Source organism: Podarcis raffonei, chromosome 1, assembly GCF_027172205.1.
Source record: "Podarcis raffonei isolate rPodRaf1 chromosome 1, rPodRaf1.pri, whole genome shotgun sequence".
Lineage (NCBI taxonomy): Eukaryota > Metazoa > Chordata > Lepidosauria > Squamata > Lacertidae > Podarcis > Podarcis raffonei.
In genome coordinates this window covers 130,304,072-130,320,889 of record NC_070602.1, presented here as the reverse complement: position 1 = coordinate 130,320,889, position 16,818 = coordinate 130,304,072, and the positions used below count along the sequence as shown (strand labels likewise).

At 44.5% G+C, this 16,818-nt stretch overlaps 1 protein-coding gene across 4 annotated transcripts in view; it reads left to right on the top strand.

Annotated features, from left to right (window-relative positions):
* The window catches only part of NBEAL1 (neurobeachin like 1), a 145,235-nt gene that overhangs the window by 48,269 nt on the left and 80,148 nt on the right, over positions 1-16,818 (top strand). For 3 of the 4 annotated variants that reach the window (XR_008327608.1, XM_053365969.1, XM_053365976.1), the window contains exons 8-13: positions 35-120; positions 2,739-3,045; positions 5,991-6,097; positions 13,357-13,443; positions 14,945-15,028; positions 15,693-15,791. Coding sequence is in view for 3 of the 4 variants with exons in the window: in XM_053365969.1 (XP_053221944.1) it covers positions 35-120; positions 2,739-3,045; positions 5,991-6,097; positions 13,357-13,443; positions 14,945-15,028; positions 15,693-15,791 (770 nt within the window). In the remaining variant the exon portion in view is untranslated. The remainder of the gene's footprint in view (positions 1-34; positions 121-2,738; positions 3,046-5,990; positions 6,098-13,356; positions 13,444-14,944; positions 15,029-15,692; positions 15,792-16,818) is intronic. The other variant, XM_053365990.1, reaches the window with a different exon arrangement.

The window sequence follows — 16,818 nt, the reverse complement described above, 5'->3', positions numbered from 1 at the left end:
GTTAACGTGCCTGCAACTTGTTCTCTTCTTTCAGAGTGTTTTCAAGAAAGTGAGCATCTCAAAGAGAGCCTGAAGTGTTGTTTGCTACACCTCTTTGGAGCGATTGTGGCTGGTGGGCAGGTGAGAATCCCAACAAATATTGTCGTCATCTTATTGACTGAAGGACGCAGCCGTGATGCCAGAAAGACCTTGAACTTCAGCATGATTGTTGCAGCCCCTCCTGTCTCCTCAAATCTTAGCAAGAAACAGATATTATTATTATTATTATTTATTATTTATTAGTTTTCAATTACAGTCCAGTAACAGTCTCATTATAATAATACCAATTTATAATACATTTATTAATGCCAATCATTCAAATACCGAAATATATAATTATATAATTTAGATAAAGTGGGCCCCCATGTGCTAGATTTGATGATTTGATGGTTTTCTTTATTTCTGCATTCCAAAATCTTATTAATTTCAATTACATTCCGGTCATAATAATTATTCCTCTTACAACAACTGCAATATTAATAACTTCTATTCATGTTGACACACTGGCCCAGTGGTTGCCATCAGTTTGATTTTACAATCATTTTACAATTCATTTTACAATGAATGATTTTGGTATGTTGTACTATTTTATTGTTGTTAGCCGCCCTGAGCCTGGCTTCAGCTGGGGAGGGCGGGATATAAATAAATTTTATTATTATTATATGTGGAGACCAGATAGGCAGGAGTGGAAGGAAAATGCTCATTGTCACTATTTTGTACATGATTAAGAGTTTGCATGGTACTATGATAGTGAAGTATCTGCCTGCCATGACACTTTCTGTAAGCGGAAAGAAGATATTCGGATTCTGCACATAGAAATCACTCATCAACTTTGTCGAGATAAAATGATAAGGTTTTAAAAATAATTCTATACACAGTGGTACCTTGGTTCTCAAACTTAATCAATTCCAGAAGTCAGTTCCAAAACCAAAGTGTTCCAAAACCAAGGCGCGCTTTCCCGTACAAAGTAGTGCAAAACAGATTAATCCATTCCAGACTTTTAAAAACCACCCCTAAAACAGCAATTTAACATGAATTTTACTATCTAATGAGACCATTGATCCATAAAATGAAAGCAATAATCAATGCACTGTATTATAAAATAAATAAGACAGTATTGTCTTATTTGGCGCTGTGGTCTAAACCACAGAGCCTAAGGCTTGCCAATCGGAAGGTCAGCAGTTCGAATCCCCATGACGGGGTAAGCTTCTGTTGTTTGGTCCCAGCTCCTCCCCACCCAGAAGTTCGAAAGCACGTCAAAGTAGATAAATAGGTACCACTCCGGCAGGAAGGTAAACGGTGTTTCCATGTGCTGCTCTGTTTCGCCAGAAGTGGCTTAGTCATGCTGGCCACATGACCCGGAAGCTGTCTGCGGACAAACGCCAGCTCCCTTGGCCTTTAGAGTGAGATGAGTGCCGCAACCCCAGCGTCGTTCACAACTGGACCTATCGGTCAGGGGTACCTTTACCTTTAAGACAGTATTATAGATGTTAAAAATTAAAATTACATTTTTTTCCTTACCTGCCCTGATGATAGTCATTGCTTGGATGGGGGGCTTTTATCCATTTCCACAGTCACACAATCAATCAATCAATCAATCAGTAGCTGAACTGGGTCTCACACAGCCACAAAAACAAATTAACCGAAAAAACCTCAAAAACAAAAACGCAAAATAAATAGTAAAAAAAAAAGCGCCAAACGTAATCCGTTCCGGAAGTCCGTTTGACTTCTGAAATGTTCGAAAACCAAGGTGCAGCTTCTGATAGGTGCAGGTGCCCCGGAAACAACAGCCGCATCGGACGTTCGGCTTCCGAAAAACACTCAAAAACCGGAACACTTACTTTCGGCTTTTTGGCCCTGAATGGGGTAACTGTGCCCCTGAAGGACCAGGTGCGCAGCCTGGGAGTCATTTTGGACTCACAGCTGTCCATGGAGGCACAGGTCAAATCTGTGTCCAGGGCAGCTGTTTACCAGCTCCATCTGGTACGTAGGCTGAGACCCTATCTGCCTGCGGACTGTCTTGCCAGAGTGGTGCATGCTCTGGTTATCTCCCGCTTGGACTACTGCAATGTGCTCTACATGGGGCTACCTTTGAAGGTGACCCGGAAACTACAACTAATCCAGAATGTGGCAGCTAGACTGGTGACTGGGAGCGGCCGCTGAGACCATATAACACTGGTCTTGAAAGACCTACATTGGCTCCCAGTACGTTTCTGAGGACAATTCAAAGTGTTGGTGCTGAACCCTAAACGGCCTCAGTCCAGTATATCTGAAGGAGCGTCTCCACCTCGCTGCGAGAAGCCAAGTTACAGGGAACCAGGCAGAGGGCCTTCTCAGTAGTGGCACCCGCCCTGTGGAACGCCCTCCCACCAGATGTCAAAGAGAACAACAACTACCAGACTTTTAGAAGACATCTGAAGGCAGCCCTGTTTAGGGAAGCTTTTAATGTTTTATGTATTACAGTATTTTAATATTTTTTTTTGGAAGCCTCCCAGAGTGGCTGGGGAAGCCTAGCCTGATAGGCGGGGTATAAATAAATTATTATTATTATTATTATTATTATTATTATTATTATTAGGCATTTGAGAACCAAGGTACCACTGTACCAAACTGGGTGTTGCTGGTTTTTGCTGTTTGTTTGTTTCAAGCTTTGCTGATAGAATGTCCTTGTATTGAGAGAATTCTATTGTTGACTATAGAGAAACGCTCTCCAAGCCATATCTCCTGCCACCATGGAAGTCTTGATGCGCGTACTGGCAGACTGCGACGCCTGGGACAGCCGAGACCCCGACGAAGTGAGCAGGAAGGCCGAGCTGACCCTGAAGTGCCTGACGGAAGTGGTTCACATCCTTTTGACCAGCAGCTCGGACCAGCGGCAAGTGGAGACCAGCACCATATTGGAGAACTACTTCAAGCTGCTCAACTCGGACCACACGGCTTTGCCAAACTCGCGGAGGTCCCGGCAGTGGGAGAGCCGGTTCATAGCGCTACAGATTCAAATGCTGAGTGAGTGTGACGCCCCTTCTGGGAGTTGGAAAAAGGGGGGGGCAGGGTTGAGGTTTCTCCCTGTAACCATTTGCTTTTAGGGGTGGCAACATAGAATAATCTTGTGCGTAATAAAAAAAATACAAAGTGAGACATTAAGGAAATCCAAAGGGAAATATGAAGAACAGAGGTTCTGACGAACGGATTATTAAAAACGCGTGAGGTAAACGGTGGAAGTCTTTTTTTAAAAAAAACAAAACACTTTATTTAAGGTAGATAAAGACAAGATGAAATTATACAGTTGAATATAAATATAGATAGGAAACGGCTATGTATTGTGAGTACTTATCTACTTTTAAAAATTTTCACCTATGATCTTTTTCTTTTAATTCTTTATTCTTTCTTTGTTCTTTTTTCTGATATCTTATTTTTCATTTCACTGCTTTATTGTGAATAGCATTTTATAGAGGTATAAATAACTGTAAAGAGACAAAATATTCTCTATTTTTTTTCCCTTGGTCAGATTTCTTTTTCTTTTGTATTTTTTTTTTTGGTGTGTATATGTATGTTTTCTAATTTGTACTTAATAAAAATATTAAAATTTAAATTAAAAAAAGGGGGTGGCAACATCTGTGCTCCTCCAGATGTTGCTGGACTCCCATCATCCTTGACCATTGGCTATTCCATCTGAGTTGGTTGGGAGTTGGGAGTTTCAACAACATTTCCCCATCCTCGCTTTAGGGAGTGCTGACCGCGCTGCCTCGTTCCCTTTCTGTTGAGTCACTTTTTGTGACTGGTGTGTAATGATGGCTTCCAAATGAAACTGCTTCAGAAGGCTAACACAATCGAGATACCGTATTTTTCACTCTATAGGACGCACCGGACCATAGGAGGGGGAGAACAGGGAAAAAAAAATCTCCCCCTCTCTGCTCAGCGCCCCTTCAGCGAAGCGGCAGGAGAAATGGAGCCCCTTCCATTTCTCCTCCCGCTTGGCTGAAGGGGGGCTGCGCAGCTCTCCCTCTCTGCTGAAGCCAGGAGAGTCTTGCTCTCCCGGCTTCAGCAAAAGGAACCTGAAGCCTTCAGAGCACAGCGCGAGTTCCCGCTGCGCTCCAAAGGCTTCAGGCGGCTATCCCTGAAGCCTGGAGAGCGAGAGAGGTCAGTGCACACCGACCCCTCTCGCTCTCCAGGCTTCGGCGAAAGCAGCACGAAGCCTCTGGAGCACGGAGGGAGTGCTCCCTCTGCGCTTCAGAGGCTTCGCGTAGCTATCGCTGAAGCCAAGGAGCCTGCATTCACTCCATAGGACGCACACACATTTCCCCTTAATTTTTGGAGGGGGAAAAGTGTGTCCTATAGAGCGAAAAATACGGTACATACTTAGTTGCCTCCTAAGTGCTGTAGATTCTAAACACACACGAAAACTACTGGCAGCATCCAGCATCTGAAATAACTCTCTCAAATTATAATAACTTTATCACTGATTCACAGTGGTGGGAGAGAATATATAAAATCACCTGTGTTTCCTCTGCGCGTTTCCTGGTAAAGGAAAACAAGCACATCTTTCATAGTCTTCAGTTTCACCTGGCCAGTGTTTGTGTACGCGTGGTATTTATTTATTTAGGCATTTTCGGTGCTGCTCTTCAATATTTGTAATACCAGGGAGCTCGCGTTAAGCCAATTGCAAGTATTAAAAAGAATCGGTCAGCTAAAAAAACACAACCATTTCGGATGTGTCTATTCAGTTCTCCCAGAAGCGGACAAAAGATTGTGTCCTTCTCTGCCGCCCCTCACCTGCAAGAACGTAATCATGCTGTTCCCACACTTTGAAGTGTACCTGTAAATGGGCTAAGTTTTTGCACTCTTGGAAGCCAATGCAATGAGTTGCGCTAGAGCAATGAGACTGTCACCCCCTGCCACTCCTGTCCCTCATGCCCTCCCTAAATCTATTTGGGAGGGTTGGGAGAACCCCAGAACAACGAGGAGGAGGAAGAGGGGAGATTGTTCTGACTGGCAAGCAGAAATACTTGCACTGACGCGACGATCTCCTTAGCACAATGTTGCATTCCACCTTATATTTCTTAGGTAGTAAAGGGTAAAGGGGCCCCTGACCATTAGGTCCAGTAATGGCCGACTCTGGGGTTGTGGCGCTCATCTCGCTTTATTGGCCGAGGGAGGTGGCGTACAGCTTCCGGGTCTTGTGGCCAGCATGACTAAGCCGCTTCTGGCGAACCAGAGCAGTGCACGGAAACGCCGTGTACCTTCACGTCGGAACGGTACCTACCGTATTTTTTGCTCTATAAGACGCACCAGACCACAAGACACACCTAGTTTTGGGAGGAGGAAAACAAGAAAAAAAATATTCTGAATCTCAGAAGCCAGAACAGCAAGAGGGATCGCTGCGCAGTGAAAGCAGCAATCCCTCTTGCTGTTCTGGCTTCTGGGATAGCTGCACAGCCTGCATTCGCTCCATAAGACGCACACACATTTCCCCTTACTTTGTAGGAGGGAAAAAGTGAGTCTTATAGAGCAAAAAATACGGTATTTATCTACTGGCACTTTGACGTGCTTTCGAACTGCTAGGTTAGCAGGAGCAGGGACCGAGCAACGGGAGCTCACCCCGTTGTGGGGATTCGAACCGCCGACCTTCTGATCAGCAAGTCCTAGGATCTGTGGTTTAACCCACAGCGCCACCCGCGTCCCCTTCTTAGGTAGTAGTAGCTAATAATTTCACATCTTGCAACAAATGTGCCCCTTTGGTTTCAGATAGTAGATGGGTAGATGAGTCAAAAAAGTCTGGAACACAAATCTTCACAGCCCTCTGGCAGCTATAGTGGCCTATTTACCAGAAGTCATGTATTTAGCATTAATTCTGGAAGTGTGTCCTTGATTCTGACCAAACTAAGCCCCCTAGAGCAAAATGTCAAATTATATACTGTATTTCTCTTTGATTTTCACTTTCACTTCCTTAGATACCATCACCGCCATGTTAGACTGCACAGACAGGCCTGTTCTGCAAGCCATTTTCCTTAACAGCAACTGCTTTGAACATCTGATTCGCCTGCTGCAAAATTGCAAGGTAAACAGAAGGCTGTATAAGAGCTAATCTTTATTTTTTAAAAATAGTATCCAGCTTTTGTTAAGAGCTCAGTTGGTCCTAATACCTTGTCCATACGTTAGATAAAATCTTCGCCATGACTGTGTACAAAATAACTCAATGCGAGCAGCAATCTTACCTTGCCAAGGAACAACTTGTACTTCCTCGATGTCCTTAATACTCTGAATGCTTCAAGAGCCTTTGAGGCGGCAGCGGGGTGTGTGTGTGTGTGTTTTTGGATTGTTCTGCAGATGTGCATCTTTTACTCCAGATGCACTTAAAATTGTTATGTTGGTGTCAGGGGCAGGCCATGAAAAGTACCGCATTTTTCGCTCTATAAGACGCACCAGACCACTAGAAGCACCTAGTTTTTGGAGGAGGAAAACAAGAAAAAAAATATTCTGAATCTCAGAAGCCAGAACAACAAGAGGGATCGCTGCGCAGTGAAAGCAGCGATCCCTCCTGCTGTTCTGGCTTCTGTGATAGCCGTGCAGCCTGCATTCACTCCATAAGACGCACACACATTTCCCCTTACTTTTTAGGAGGGAAAAAGTGAGTCTTATAGAGCAAAAAATACGGTAAATTAATATTACGTTTCTCTCGCCAAGCACACAATCCACAAGTTTTCTTTTTAGTTTCTTATAGTTCTTTGTTAATCTAGATAGCAGTGAATCATGTGGCAAGCCTCTTTTTGTACAGAAGTAGCTGAATGCTTCAGAAAAGTGCTTTCTCCTAGTCATATTGGGTGTGCTCTTTCTTTCAATGCTGCAGAATTAGCAAACAGTTTGTAAACTGGGAGACATCCCTGGGGTTAAGTGCTTTCTATCCTTCCCGCCTGCTCCAGAGTGATTTCTTTTCCTCTTCCTCTCTTGTTACCATATGGTTTGGGCTTCAGTCCTATACACCTGGGAGTAAATCCTACGGAACACACTGGGACTTGCTTCTGAGTAGACAGGCATGGAATCGCTCCTGCATGTCCACTTTCACAAAAGATGGTTAACGTTAACCGTGGTTCCCTTGCAAACTAGGACTGGTCTGTTAGAAGGTTTGCAGACCCTTGTTAAGAGAACCCTGGTTGGCATTAACCATTTTAGTGCTGATACAGTGGTACCTCGGGTTAAGTACTTAATTCGTTCCAGAGGTCCATTCTTAACCTGAAACTGTTCTGAACCTGAAGCACCACTTTAGCTAATGGGGCCTCCAGCTGCCGCCGCGCCGCCGGAGCAAGATTTCTGTTCTCATCTTGAAGCAAAGTTCTTAACCCGAGGTACTATTTCTGGGTTAGTGGAGTCTGTAACGTGAAGCGTATGTAACCTGAAGCGTATGTAACCCGAGGTACCACTGTACATGTCTAGCACTCTGAAGCATGGCTAACAAACACGGAAGAGAGGATTCACTCTGGAGAGGGGAAGGAGAGAGAGAGAGAGAACGTTTCCCAAACGCTGGATCCTAGCTTGCAAATTATTGAAGAACGCCACCTTTTATGCCTATGCAATACCTTTGTGTGTGGAATTGCATCTTGCCAACAAGATATTTACTATGCGCTTTTGAAATCAGCGGGACTTACTTCTGAGTAAACCAGGATAGGGTTGTGATACTAGTCCCGGTAAACAACATTCAATATAGTTTCGTGCTCAATGCCTGAGAGCCAGTGTGGTGCAGTAGTTAAGAGCGGTAGTCTCGTAATCTGGGGAACCGGGTTTGCGTCTCCGCTCCTCCACATGCAGCTGCTGGGTGACCTTGGGCTAGTCACACTTCTTTGAAGTCTCTCAGCCCCACTCACCTCACAGAGAGTTTGTTGTGGGGGAGGAAGGGAAAGGAGAATGTTAGCCGCTTTGAGACTCCTTAAAGGGAGTGAAAGGCGGGATATCAAATCCAAACTCTTCTCTTCTTCTAATAGCCTTGCAAAATCAATGATCCAGTAGTTGTTAATTCCTGAGATGTCTTACGTGCAGAGGGAATCCTAAAGTTGGGCTGTTTAACCCCATCAATTAGCTCAGGTCATGGCTATGTTTCCTTTCTGTGCTGTTTATCACCGAAGCACATTATGTAGCTGCCGTACTTGCCCTGGCCCCCTCCCTAGTGGTTAAGACGGTGGACTTGTAATCTGGTGAACCGGGTTCGCTTCCCCGCTCCTCCACATGCAGCTGCTGGGTGACTTTGGGCCAGTCACACTTCTCTGAAGTCTCTCAGCCCCACTCACCTCACAGAGTGTTTGTTGTGGGGAGGAAGGGAAAGGAGAATGTGAGCCGCTTTGAGACTCCTTAGGGTAGTGATAAAACAGGATATCAAGTCCAAACTCTTCTTCTACTTCTTGGGGGGGGACAGGCAGCATGGAAAAAATCATGGAAGCCAGCAGCGTCCTTCTTGTGGATAGGTTTCCAGCGTGTGCTCTGATGCACAGAACAGAGGATGTTTGGGGTTTTTGGGGGGTGGGCAAGGCTGTATATTTACTTCATAACAGGCAGTAGTTCTGTAAGGTAGGGTTGCCATATTTCAAGAAGTAAAAAGTTGTTGAGCGTTTTTGGGGGGAGAAATCGCCCCAAAAGCTGTTGAGCTTTTCTTTTGGGAAATGAACCTCAAAGTTGTTGAGTTTTTTTTCCCTAGGGGATTCACCCCCGAAAGGCAAAAAAGTGATATTCAAACACACACCTCCTGGTTCTCTTGGCAAAAACCTGGACATTTTGCCGATTTTTCGAATTTCCCTCAGAAGTTAATTTCGCCGTTTGAATCTGGACGTATGGCAACCCTATAAGGCATCCCAGGTCCGTCTAGGCTTCCCAGCTCATCCGACTTGGCTGAGCTGATAAACTGCAGCATACCTTTCTAGTCACTACAGTGGTACCTCGGTTTAAGAACTTAATTCGTTCTGGAGGTCCGTTCTTAACCTGAAACTGTTCTTAACCTGAAGCACCACTTTAGCTAATGGGGCCTCCCGCTGCTGCTGCCGCGCGATTTCTGTTCTCATCCTGAAGCAAAGTTCTTAACCTGAGGTACTATTTCTGGGTTAGCGGAGTCTGTAACCTGAAGCGTCTGTAACCCGAGGTACCACTGTACTGTGTTTGATGGACCAGTGATCTGACTCTGTGGAAGTTTCCGATCCAAGGTGTCTCCACCCCCATCGTTCAGCCCTGACACTGAGATCCAGCGCCAAGGGCCTTCTTGGTGGTGGCGCCCACCCTGTGGAACACCCTCCCTTCAGATGTGAAGGAAATAAGCAGCTATCCTATCTTTAAAAGACATCTGCAGGCAGCCCTGTTCAGGGAAGTTTTTAATATTTAATGCTGTACTGTTTTTAACACTTGATTGGGAGCCGCCCAGAGTGGCTGGGGAGACTCAGCCAGATGGGCGGGGTATAAATAATAATAATAAATAATAATAATAATAATAATAATAATAATAATTATTATTATTATTATTAGTGCTTCTGGAGTTTTTGCTGATTTTTCTCTTCATGATACATCTCCACGCAGTGCGTTGGGTTACATTCTGAATAGTGCCCCTCATCCTTGAGAGCATTTTTTAGGGTTATGTTGGGCATTCATGGATGTTTGAGCGATGGGCATGGCATGTGTGGGTATATGTTGGGCAACTTGAACAATCTATAATGGCTAACATCGACATCATTGTTATTATTGTTAATTGCTATTATTACATTTATACCCTGACTTTTTCCCTGGGCAGGGTCTCAAGACAGCTTACTGATAAAATAAGGACAGCTGAAAACATAGGGGCAGGGAAATGGTTAAAAATAATAATTAAACATTTGTGTGTTTTGTGCTAATTTTGGGGTCCCCCTCCCCTTTTTGGTCATGTTGAACTCACGTAGGTTACTTCATAATGTTCTTTTTTCTTGTACTTCCATAAATTATGTCAGGTATGTTTTCCCCTCACATATGCAGAGGGAAAACCTTTTGCGCTTGAAGAAGCAGAACCTTATAAGGGTCCCAAGGCGTGGTCTTTAGTAATAATAATAATAATAATAATAATAATAATAATAATAATAATAATACTTTTTTATTTATACCCCACCCTTCCCGGTTCAAAAACTGGGCTCAGGGTGGCTAACAACAAATTTAAAACACTTTAAAACACTTAATTATAAAAGCAGCATAAAATACAGTATAAAAACATGAATAACAATAAAATTCAAAAACCAAAAATCAATTAAATAATCCCCAGGGCTAGCTGGGTCGTTGTGAGGATAGAATTGGGGAGGTGTGCATGTATACTGCCCTTGAGCATCTTGGAGGAAAAGAGGAATATTATATGTCTGCCCGAAAATCCTATGTATGCCACCCCAAGTTCCATTATGGAGTCAGGATACAAATGTAACAACAACAGCAAAAATGGTACAGTGGTACCTCAGGTTAAGTACTTAATTCGTTCCGGAGGTCCGTTCTTAACCTGAAACTGTTCTTAACCTGAAGCACCACTTTAGCTAATGGGGCCTCCCGTTGCTGCCACGCCGCCGGAGCACGATTTCTGTTCTCATCCTGAAGCAAAGTTCTTAACCTGAAGCACTATTTCTGGGTTAGCGGAGTCTGTAACCTGAAGTGTATGTAACCCGAGGTACCACTGTACTGGTCTTCATTGTGATGTATAGGGCGGCAAACCTTTTAATATGGTGGCTCTCCCATCTTGGCTAGGGAGACCTAACTCTCCAGATTTCAGTTGTGATTTAAGAGAGTGGGATCACACCATCAGGATAAAATTGTTCCCTCTCCCTCAAGCCTTCGCATACTGGGTACAGATTTTCTCCATCCTCCCCCTAACCCCCACCCTGGCCTTAACTAGAGAGTCATTGTGGTGTAATGGTCAGACTTTTTTATTTTTTTAAAAATGGTCCCCCCCTTCTTTTTTTGGTTACTAATGGTTAGAGTATGTCAGGACTTGGGAGATTCAAGTTCCCACTTGGCTATGAAGATTTCACTGGGTGACCTTGGGGGTCACACCCCTAGTCTTCAGCACAACCTCCCTCACAGGGTTGTTGTTGTGAGCATAGAATTGTGGAGGTGTCCATGTATACTGCCCTTGAGCAACTTGGAGGAAAAGCGGAATACAGTGGTACCTCTGGTTATGTACCGTATTTTTCGCTCTATAGGACGCACCGGACCACAAGACACACCTAGTTTTTAGAGGGGGAAATCAAGAAAGAAAAAAATATTCCCCCCCCCCCAGCCTCAAAGAGCAGTGGACAGGCTGTGTGCAGCCTGTCCGCTTCTCCCAGAGCTTCTTGGGGCTGCGGGGGAAGCCTGGGTTTCCCCCCCAGCCCCAAAGAGCAAAGAAGCCAAGACAGCTTCTTCTTTAGCCTTGTGCAGCCTCTCCCGGCTGGAGAGGCTGTGTGCGGCTATGGCAATTCCCCTACCTCCCATAAAAGCCCACAGGAGCCGCGCACTCTTTAAGGTCAGTCCCTTCTCCCTCCTGGGGAAAAGCCCGCAAGAGTCGCACGAAGCTTGTGTGCGGCTCTTGGGGGCTTTTTCTGCCTGCCTCCCCCCTGCATTCGCTCCATAGGACACACAGACTTTTCCCCTTAGTTTTTAGGAGGGAAAAAGTGCATCCTATGGAGCGAAAAATGCGGTGCTTAATTCGTTCCGGAGGTCCGTTCTTAACCTGAAACTGTTCTTAACCTGAAGCACCACTTTAGCTAATGGGGCCTCCTGCTGCTTCTGCGCCGCCAGAGCGCCATTTCTGTTCTCATCCTGAAGCAAAGTTCTTAACTCGAGGTACTATTTCTGGGTTAGTGGAGTCTGTAACCTGAAGCGTATGTAACCCGAGGTACCACTGTATAAATGAAATAAGCATAAGGAAATAACTACTTGTTGATATCTGTCTGTCTCGAGAGACAATGGAGTTTGCACGTGCAGGGCTGAAGTCAAACCGCTACTTTAACAGCACCAAAGTGACCTCCTTGGGGTGCAAGCCTGGGCAGCGTATATGGAGGTCCTGGGGTGCCCAGATAAGACCCACCTTTCGGCCTCGTTGATGTGGGCCTGCCTGGTGTTTTTACATGAGTAGAATGTGTGCTTTTATTTGTGGGGCATAGGAATTCGTTCATATATTTTCCCAAAATATAGTCCGGCCCACCATAAGGTCGGAGGGACAGTGGACCGGCCGCCTGCTGAAAAAGTTTGCTGACCCCTGGTTCCTTCTCCCGAAGATACCCCGCAAGGCAGCTGAGGTTTAGGATCGAGTTTTCCTTCTCCTCAGTGGGCTCCCTTCCCAGGTTGAGTAGCCCACCTGCTAGACCTATCGGCTGTGTTCACTTGGTTTAGCTGGCCAGTTGAAGCCGTTTCCTGGGTGCGGCTGCTGTCATGTGCTGACAGCTTCTAGAAACCACAGGTGAGAGCTGAGTGCCAGGTGGGGACCAAAGCTGGAAAAACTTCCACAGAAGGAGCACAACATGCCCCCCCCCACCACAGAGGCACTACTCTTTCAATGCCCCATACACCCCAAGGTATGAGGGATGCGGGTGGCGCTGTGGTCTAAACCACTGAGCCTCTTGGGCTTGCTGATCAAAAGGTTGGCGGTTCGAATCGCTGCAACGGGGTGAGCTCCCGTTGCTCTGTCCCAGCTCCTGCCAACCTAGCAGTTCGAAAGCACACCAGTGCAAGTAGATAAATAGGTATTGCTGCGGTGGGAAGGTAAATGGCATTTCTGTGTCCTGTGGTTGCCATCACGGTATTCCAGGAGCAATTTAGTCCTGCTGGCCACATGACCTGGAAAGCTGTCTGTGGACAAACGCCGGCTCCCTTGATCTGAAAGCGAGATGAGCGCCGCACCCCATAATTTCCTTTGACTGAACTTAAGCGTTCTGGGGTCCCTTGCCTTTTACCTTACTACACCCCAAGGAAATAACGTAACCAAGTAACCTGGTTCCTCTCTAGACTAGGATTTGAAAATACGGTTCAAAGTGCACTTGCAAATTCTGGTTAAGAGTGAACCAGTTTAGTACAAACCGTAATTGCCAGATCTTGGCATTCACCTCTATGTTTCTGTGGACAGTGACAGTTTCCTATCTCCATATTTTGCATTTCTTGAGACGACATCTGGAAAGGAGGAAAAATATCCCCCAATCCTAGTTATTTCCTTCTGGAAAAAAGGGACCCTTTATTTGTTACAGCCATTGTGTTAACTTGCTGGTTAGTGAGATGTTTGCTCCAGCCTTTATTGTCGCCGGCCTACAGATTGACTGTTTAACACGCCTGTTCCCATTTATTCTTATCTCCCGTTTTTAACAGCTGTTTTTAAATGCTAACAGTCAGGTGGCAGACAAGACTGAGAAAGACCTTGCCAACAAATTACTGACAGAAATGAATCAGGAACAGGTATCTTTGAGTTGAAGCTGAGGCGCAGTGGCAATCGGTTGAACGGGACCTTTCCTGTACTTCACCTCTAAAACACCTTCCTTGTCCCTAAGATTTAGTTTATCTTAACTAACCGAAAAACACAAGCTAGGTTTAAAGGCGCTTCAAGGCTTAAGCATTCCAAAATCCGTATTAAGGTGGTGCCGTTATTAGGCCAACAAAAATGTCAAAGCATTTGATACGTACAATATTTGTCGCGTTTTATTTTTTAAACCGAGGAAGGTGAAGTCCAGGAATAGAACTCCAGTTTCAAAACTACCAACTTGGTGATTTCGTTTTATTTTAGTTCTTTCTTTCTTTCTTTCTTTCTTCCCCCCCCCTCGTCCTTTCATCTTTCTAAGCGCTGTGGTGTATTTGGGCTTTTGGGCTTTTGTCAAATCTGTGCGATTGGATGTGATGTCTTGATTCTGTTGCAAAAAATAATGATGAAATGAAATGAAAAGAAAACCAATCATTGTTCACGGTACAATGGACAGACTGAATTTGGGAGGTGGGGAGCAATTGGTGGCTTAATTTTTTAAAATGTTTTCCATCATGAGAGAATGCAAAATGCCAGATCTTACCTCATGACTTCTTTAGAAATGGTAGGAGCTTTGATAACAAATAGGTTCTTGTGCAGAACGACTGAAACAGGTGAAAACAATACACTTGCCTGAACCCCAATTCTGTCTAAATTAATCTGCTAATAAGTCAGCATGGTGATCACTGCCTAAGAGCTAATTCAGCTAACAACCTTTGTTTATTTTTATTTTAAAAACTCCTTTTTGTTTTTGTGCACTCCCAATGAAATGCCCTTTATACACACAGTCTTACTGTGCAGATTCACAAGCGGATTTGGGTGACAAAATATTTCTAGTTTCTCAAACAGGAAAAAATGCCCCCCCCCCCCAATTTGACAGAACAAAAAAGCATTGTGACTCTTTTGAGACAAGAGACTAGTCATGCCCCTTGCATGGAAAGGGCTATGGGGTTAACAAATTATCGAAACGTGAAACTATGCAGGCGCAATTAAGAATCTGTTTAAGAAGATTTCATGTGCTGGAGCATGGGCTGAGACTAACTATTGATTACCCGCATGGCCGGGATGCTGGCTAGATATGCATAGGCTATCTTTGTTAGTTCCTCCCTCTTGAGATTGTCCATTAAAAGCATGGAGAAAATGTCAGTCCAAGTATCTTCCTGGGTATGTGTGAATCCTTCTTTCCTCCTCCTCCTTTCTCTTGAGATATCTGCCTACCCTTCTCTCACGTCCTCTCTCTTGTAGGTTGTGGTGTCATAAAATCCATGCCTTTGAGGGGTTTTTTGGGGGGGATAGGGGGGCGTCGGGGAGATGATTGGGAAGCATGCGAATGAAATTGTTTCTTCATGCTAACACGGAAGAACGGGGTGGGCTGTTGGCCTCCAAGGTGCCAGTGGTTGACTCGACTGTCCGTAACGCTTTGTGTCTTTTTGCTGCTCGTAGGTATTTCAGGGACAGCTAGACTGCTTGGCGGTATCAGCCATTCGAGCCCTTACAGCTGTGATGCACAAATCTCCCGCTGCTAAGGTAAGCAAAACTTCCTGAAGGTGATCCTGCACCTTTAGCAGAATGTGTTGGTAGTGTGCTAAGAGGACTAGAATTGGCTTCATCCCTTCAGGTGGTGGGCCGGCGGGTGGAGTAGGAGAGAAATCACATTTTTAAAATGCCCCCCTACCTTAAAAACTCTATACAGTTGAAACACCATCGCATAGGCAAAAGGGGGCATGGTTAGAACATTTCTCCCCAATATTGGTGTGTTCTCTTTGCGGGGATTTCTGTTGTTTTCACATGCTTTTCGAAGTAGCGTCGCTCACTTGTAGTCACAAGAGATTCAGTTCAAATTCTTGCCTTTTTCTGCTGCACCTTTAGGCCCAGCCTTAGCCAGCATTTAGCAGTCGATAGAACCACTTGTGCAACCGTGCATTTCACGGAGGAGAAGGATGTTGATTCACAATGTGGGCTGAATTTTGTTTGAGGGTTGTGGAACATCAAATCATTGCTCTTGGCTTTCATACTGGGGGTTGCCACCTAGATATTGTGGCCTCTTTTGCTCCAGATTTTTTTGTGGGGGGGAGCATACAGTTACCTTGTAATTTGTATTGTTTGGTAGGTTGATCTTCAGCTTAAAGAAATGTCCGTATCTTTGCGAACAATATGCTGCTTATATGCAATGTTAATTTTACCCCCTCAGGAGGTGTTTAAGGAGCGGATTGGTTATGCCCATATATTTGAGGTCCTAAAATCTATGGGTCAGCCATCACGGGAACTGCTTGAAGAACTTTTGAACATGGTGAGACATCTGCTTGTTACGGAAATTTCTAAAATAGGGTCCGGCTGTAAAGTTGGTTGCAGCCAAAGCAACGGAAGATTCTGGGTGGCAGAGCCTAACAGATTTACTGTACCATAAGCTTTTTATGACCTAAAGCCCATTTTGACCTATGCTTGAAACCATTTGCCACACACTTGCTACACACATGCATATACAGTGGTACCTCGGGTTAAGTACTTAATTCGTTCCGGAGGTCCGTACTTAACCTGAAACTGTTCTTAACCTGAAGCACCACTTTAGCTAATGGGGCCTCCTGCTGCTGCCGCGCCACCAGAGCACAATTTCTGTTCTCTTTTTTTTAAATAATAATTTTTATTAAATTTTTCCTTTTACAAATTCGCCATCTCAAACAATATTCACGCATTTCCACTTTTTGGACTTCCACCAGCTTCTCCACCAATCATCCATATTTTCTATTTTTACGCATTCTCTATATTTAATATTGCCATTTAATATTATCCTTTCAGTTCTATTTCTTTTTTACAATACATCTTTAACTTTCACAAAGCCTCTTTAAATCCCACTAGCGTTGTCTGTTCGTCACATATGCTTTTCTGATAATCTGTAAACTTTCCCCTGTCCTCGATGAACTTGTGATCCCGTTGATATCTGATCTTCCCAGTCAATTTGTCCAATTCTGCATAGTCCATAAGTTTCATTCTCTACTCTTCAAGGGTCTGTTCTCATCCTGAAGCAAAGTTCTTAACCTGAAGCACTATTTCTGGGTTAGTGGAGTCTGTAACCTGAAACGCGTATGTAACCTGAAGCGTATGTAACCTGAGGTACCACTGTACACATGTGAGTGTAGAGAAAACAAGGCAGTGTTAGGCTCATGGTGTTTCTTTGCAAAGTCAAAATGCACACAAAAGGAAACGGTGACCAATTCTTGTTTCTTATCGTATGTACATACGACTGTAGACAAAAATGCCCCAGAGCCTTTTGATTTCATTTATACTTAATATTTTCTCTCTCTCTGTCTCTGTCTGTC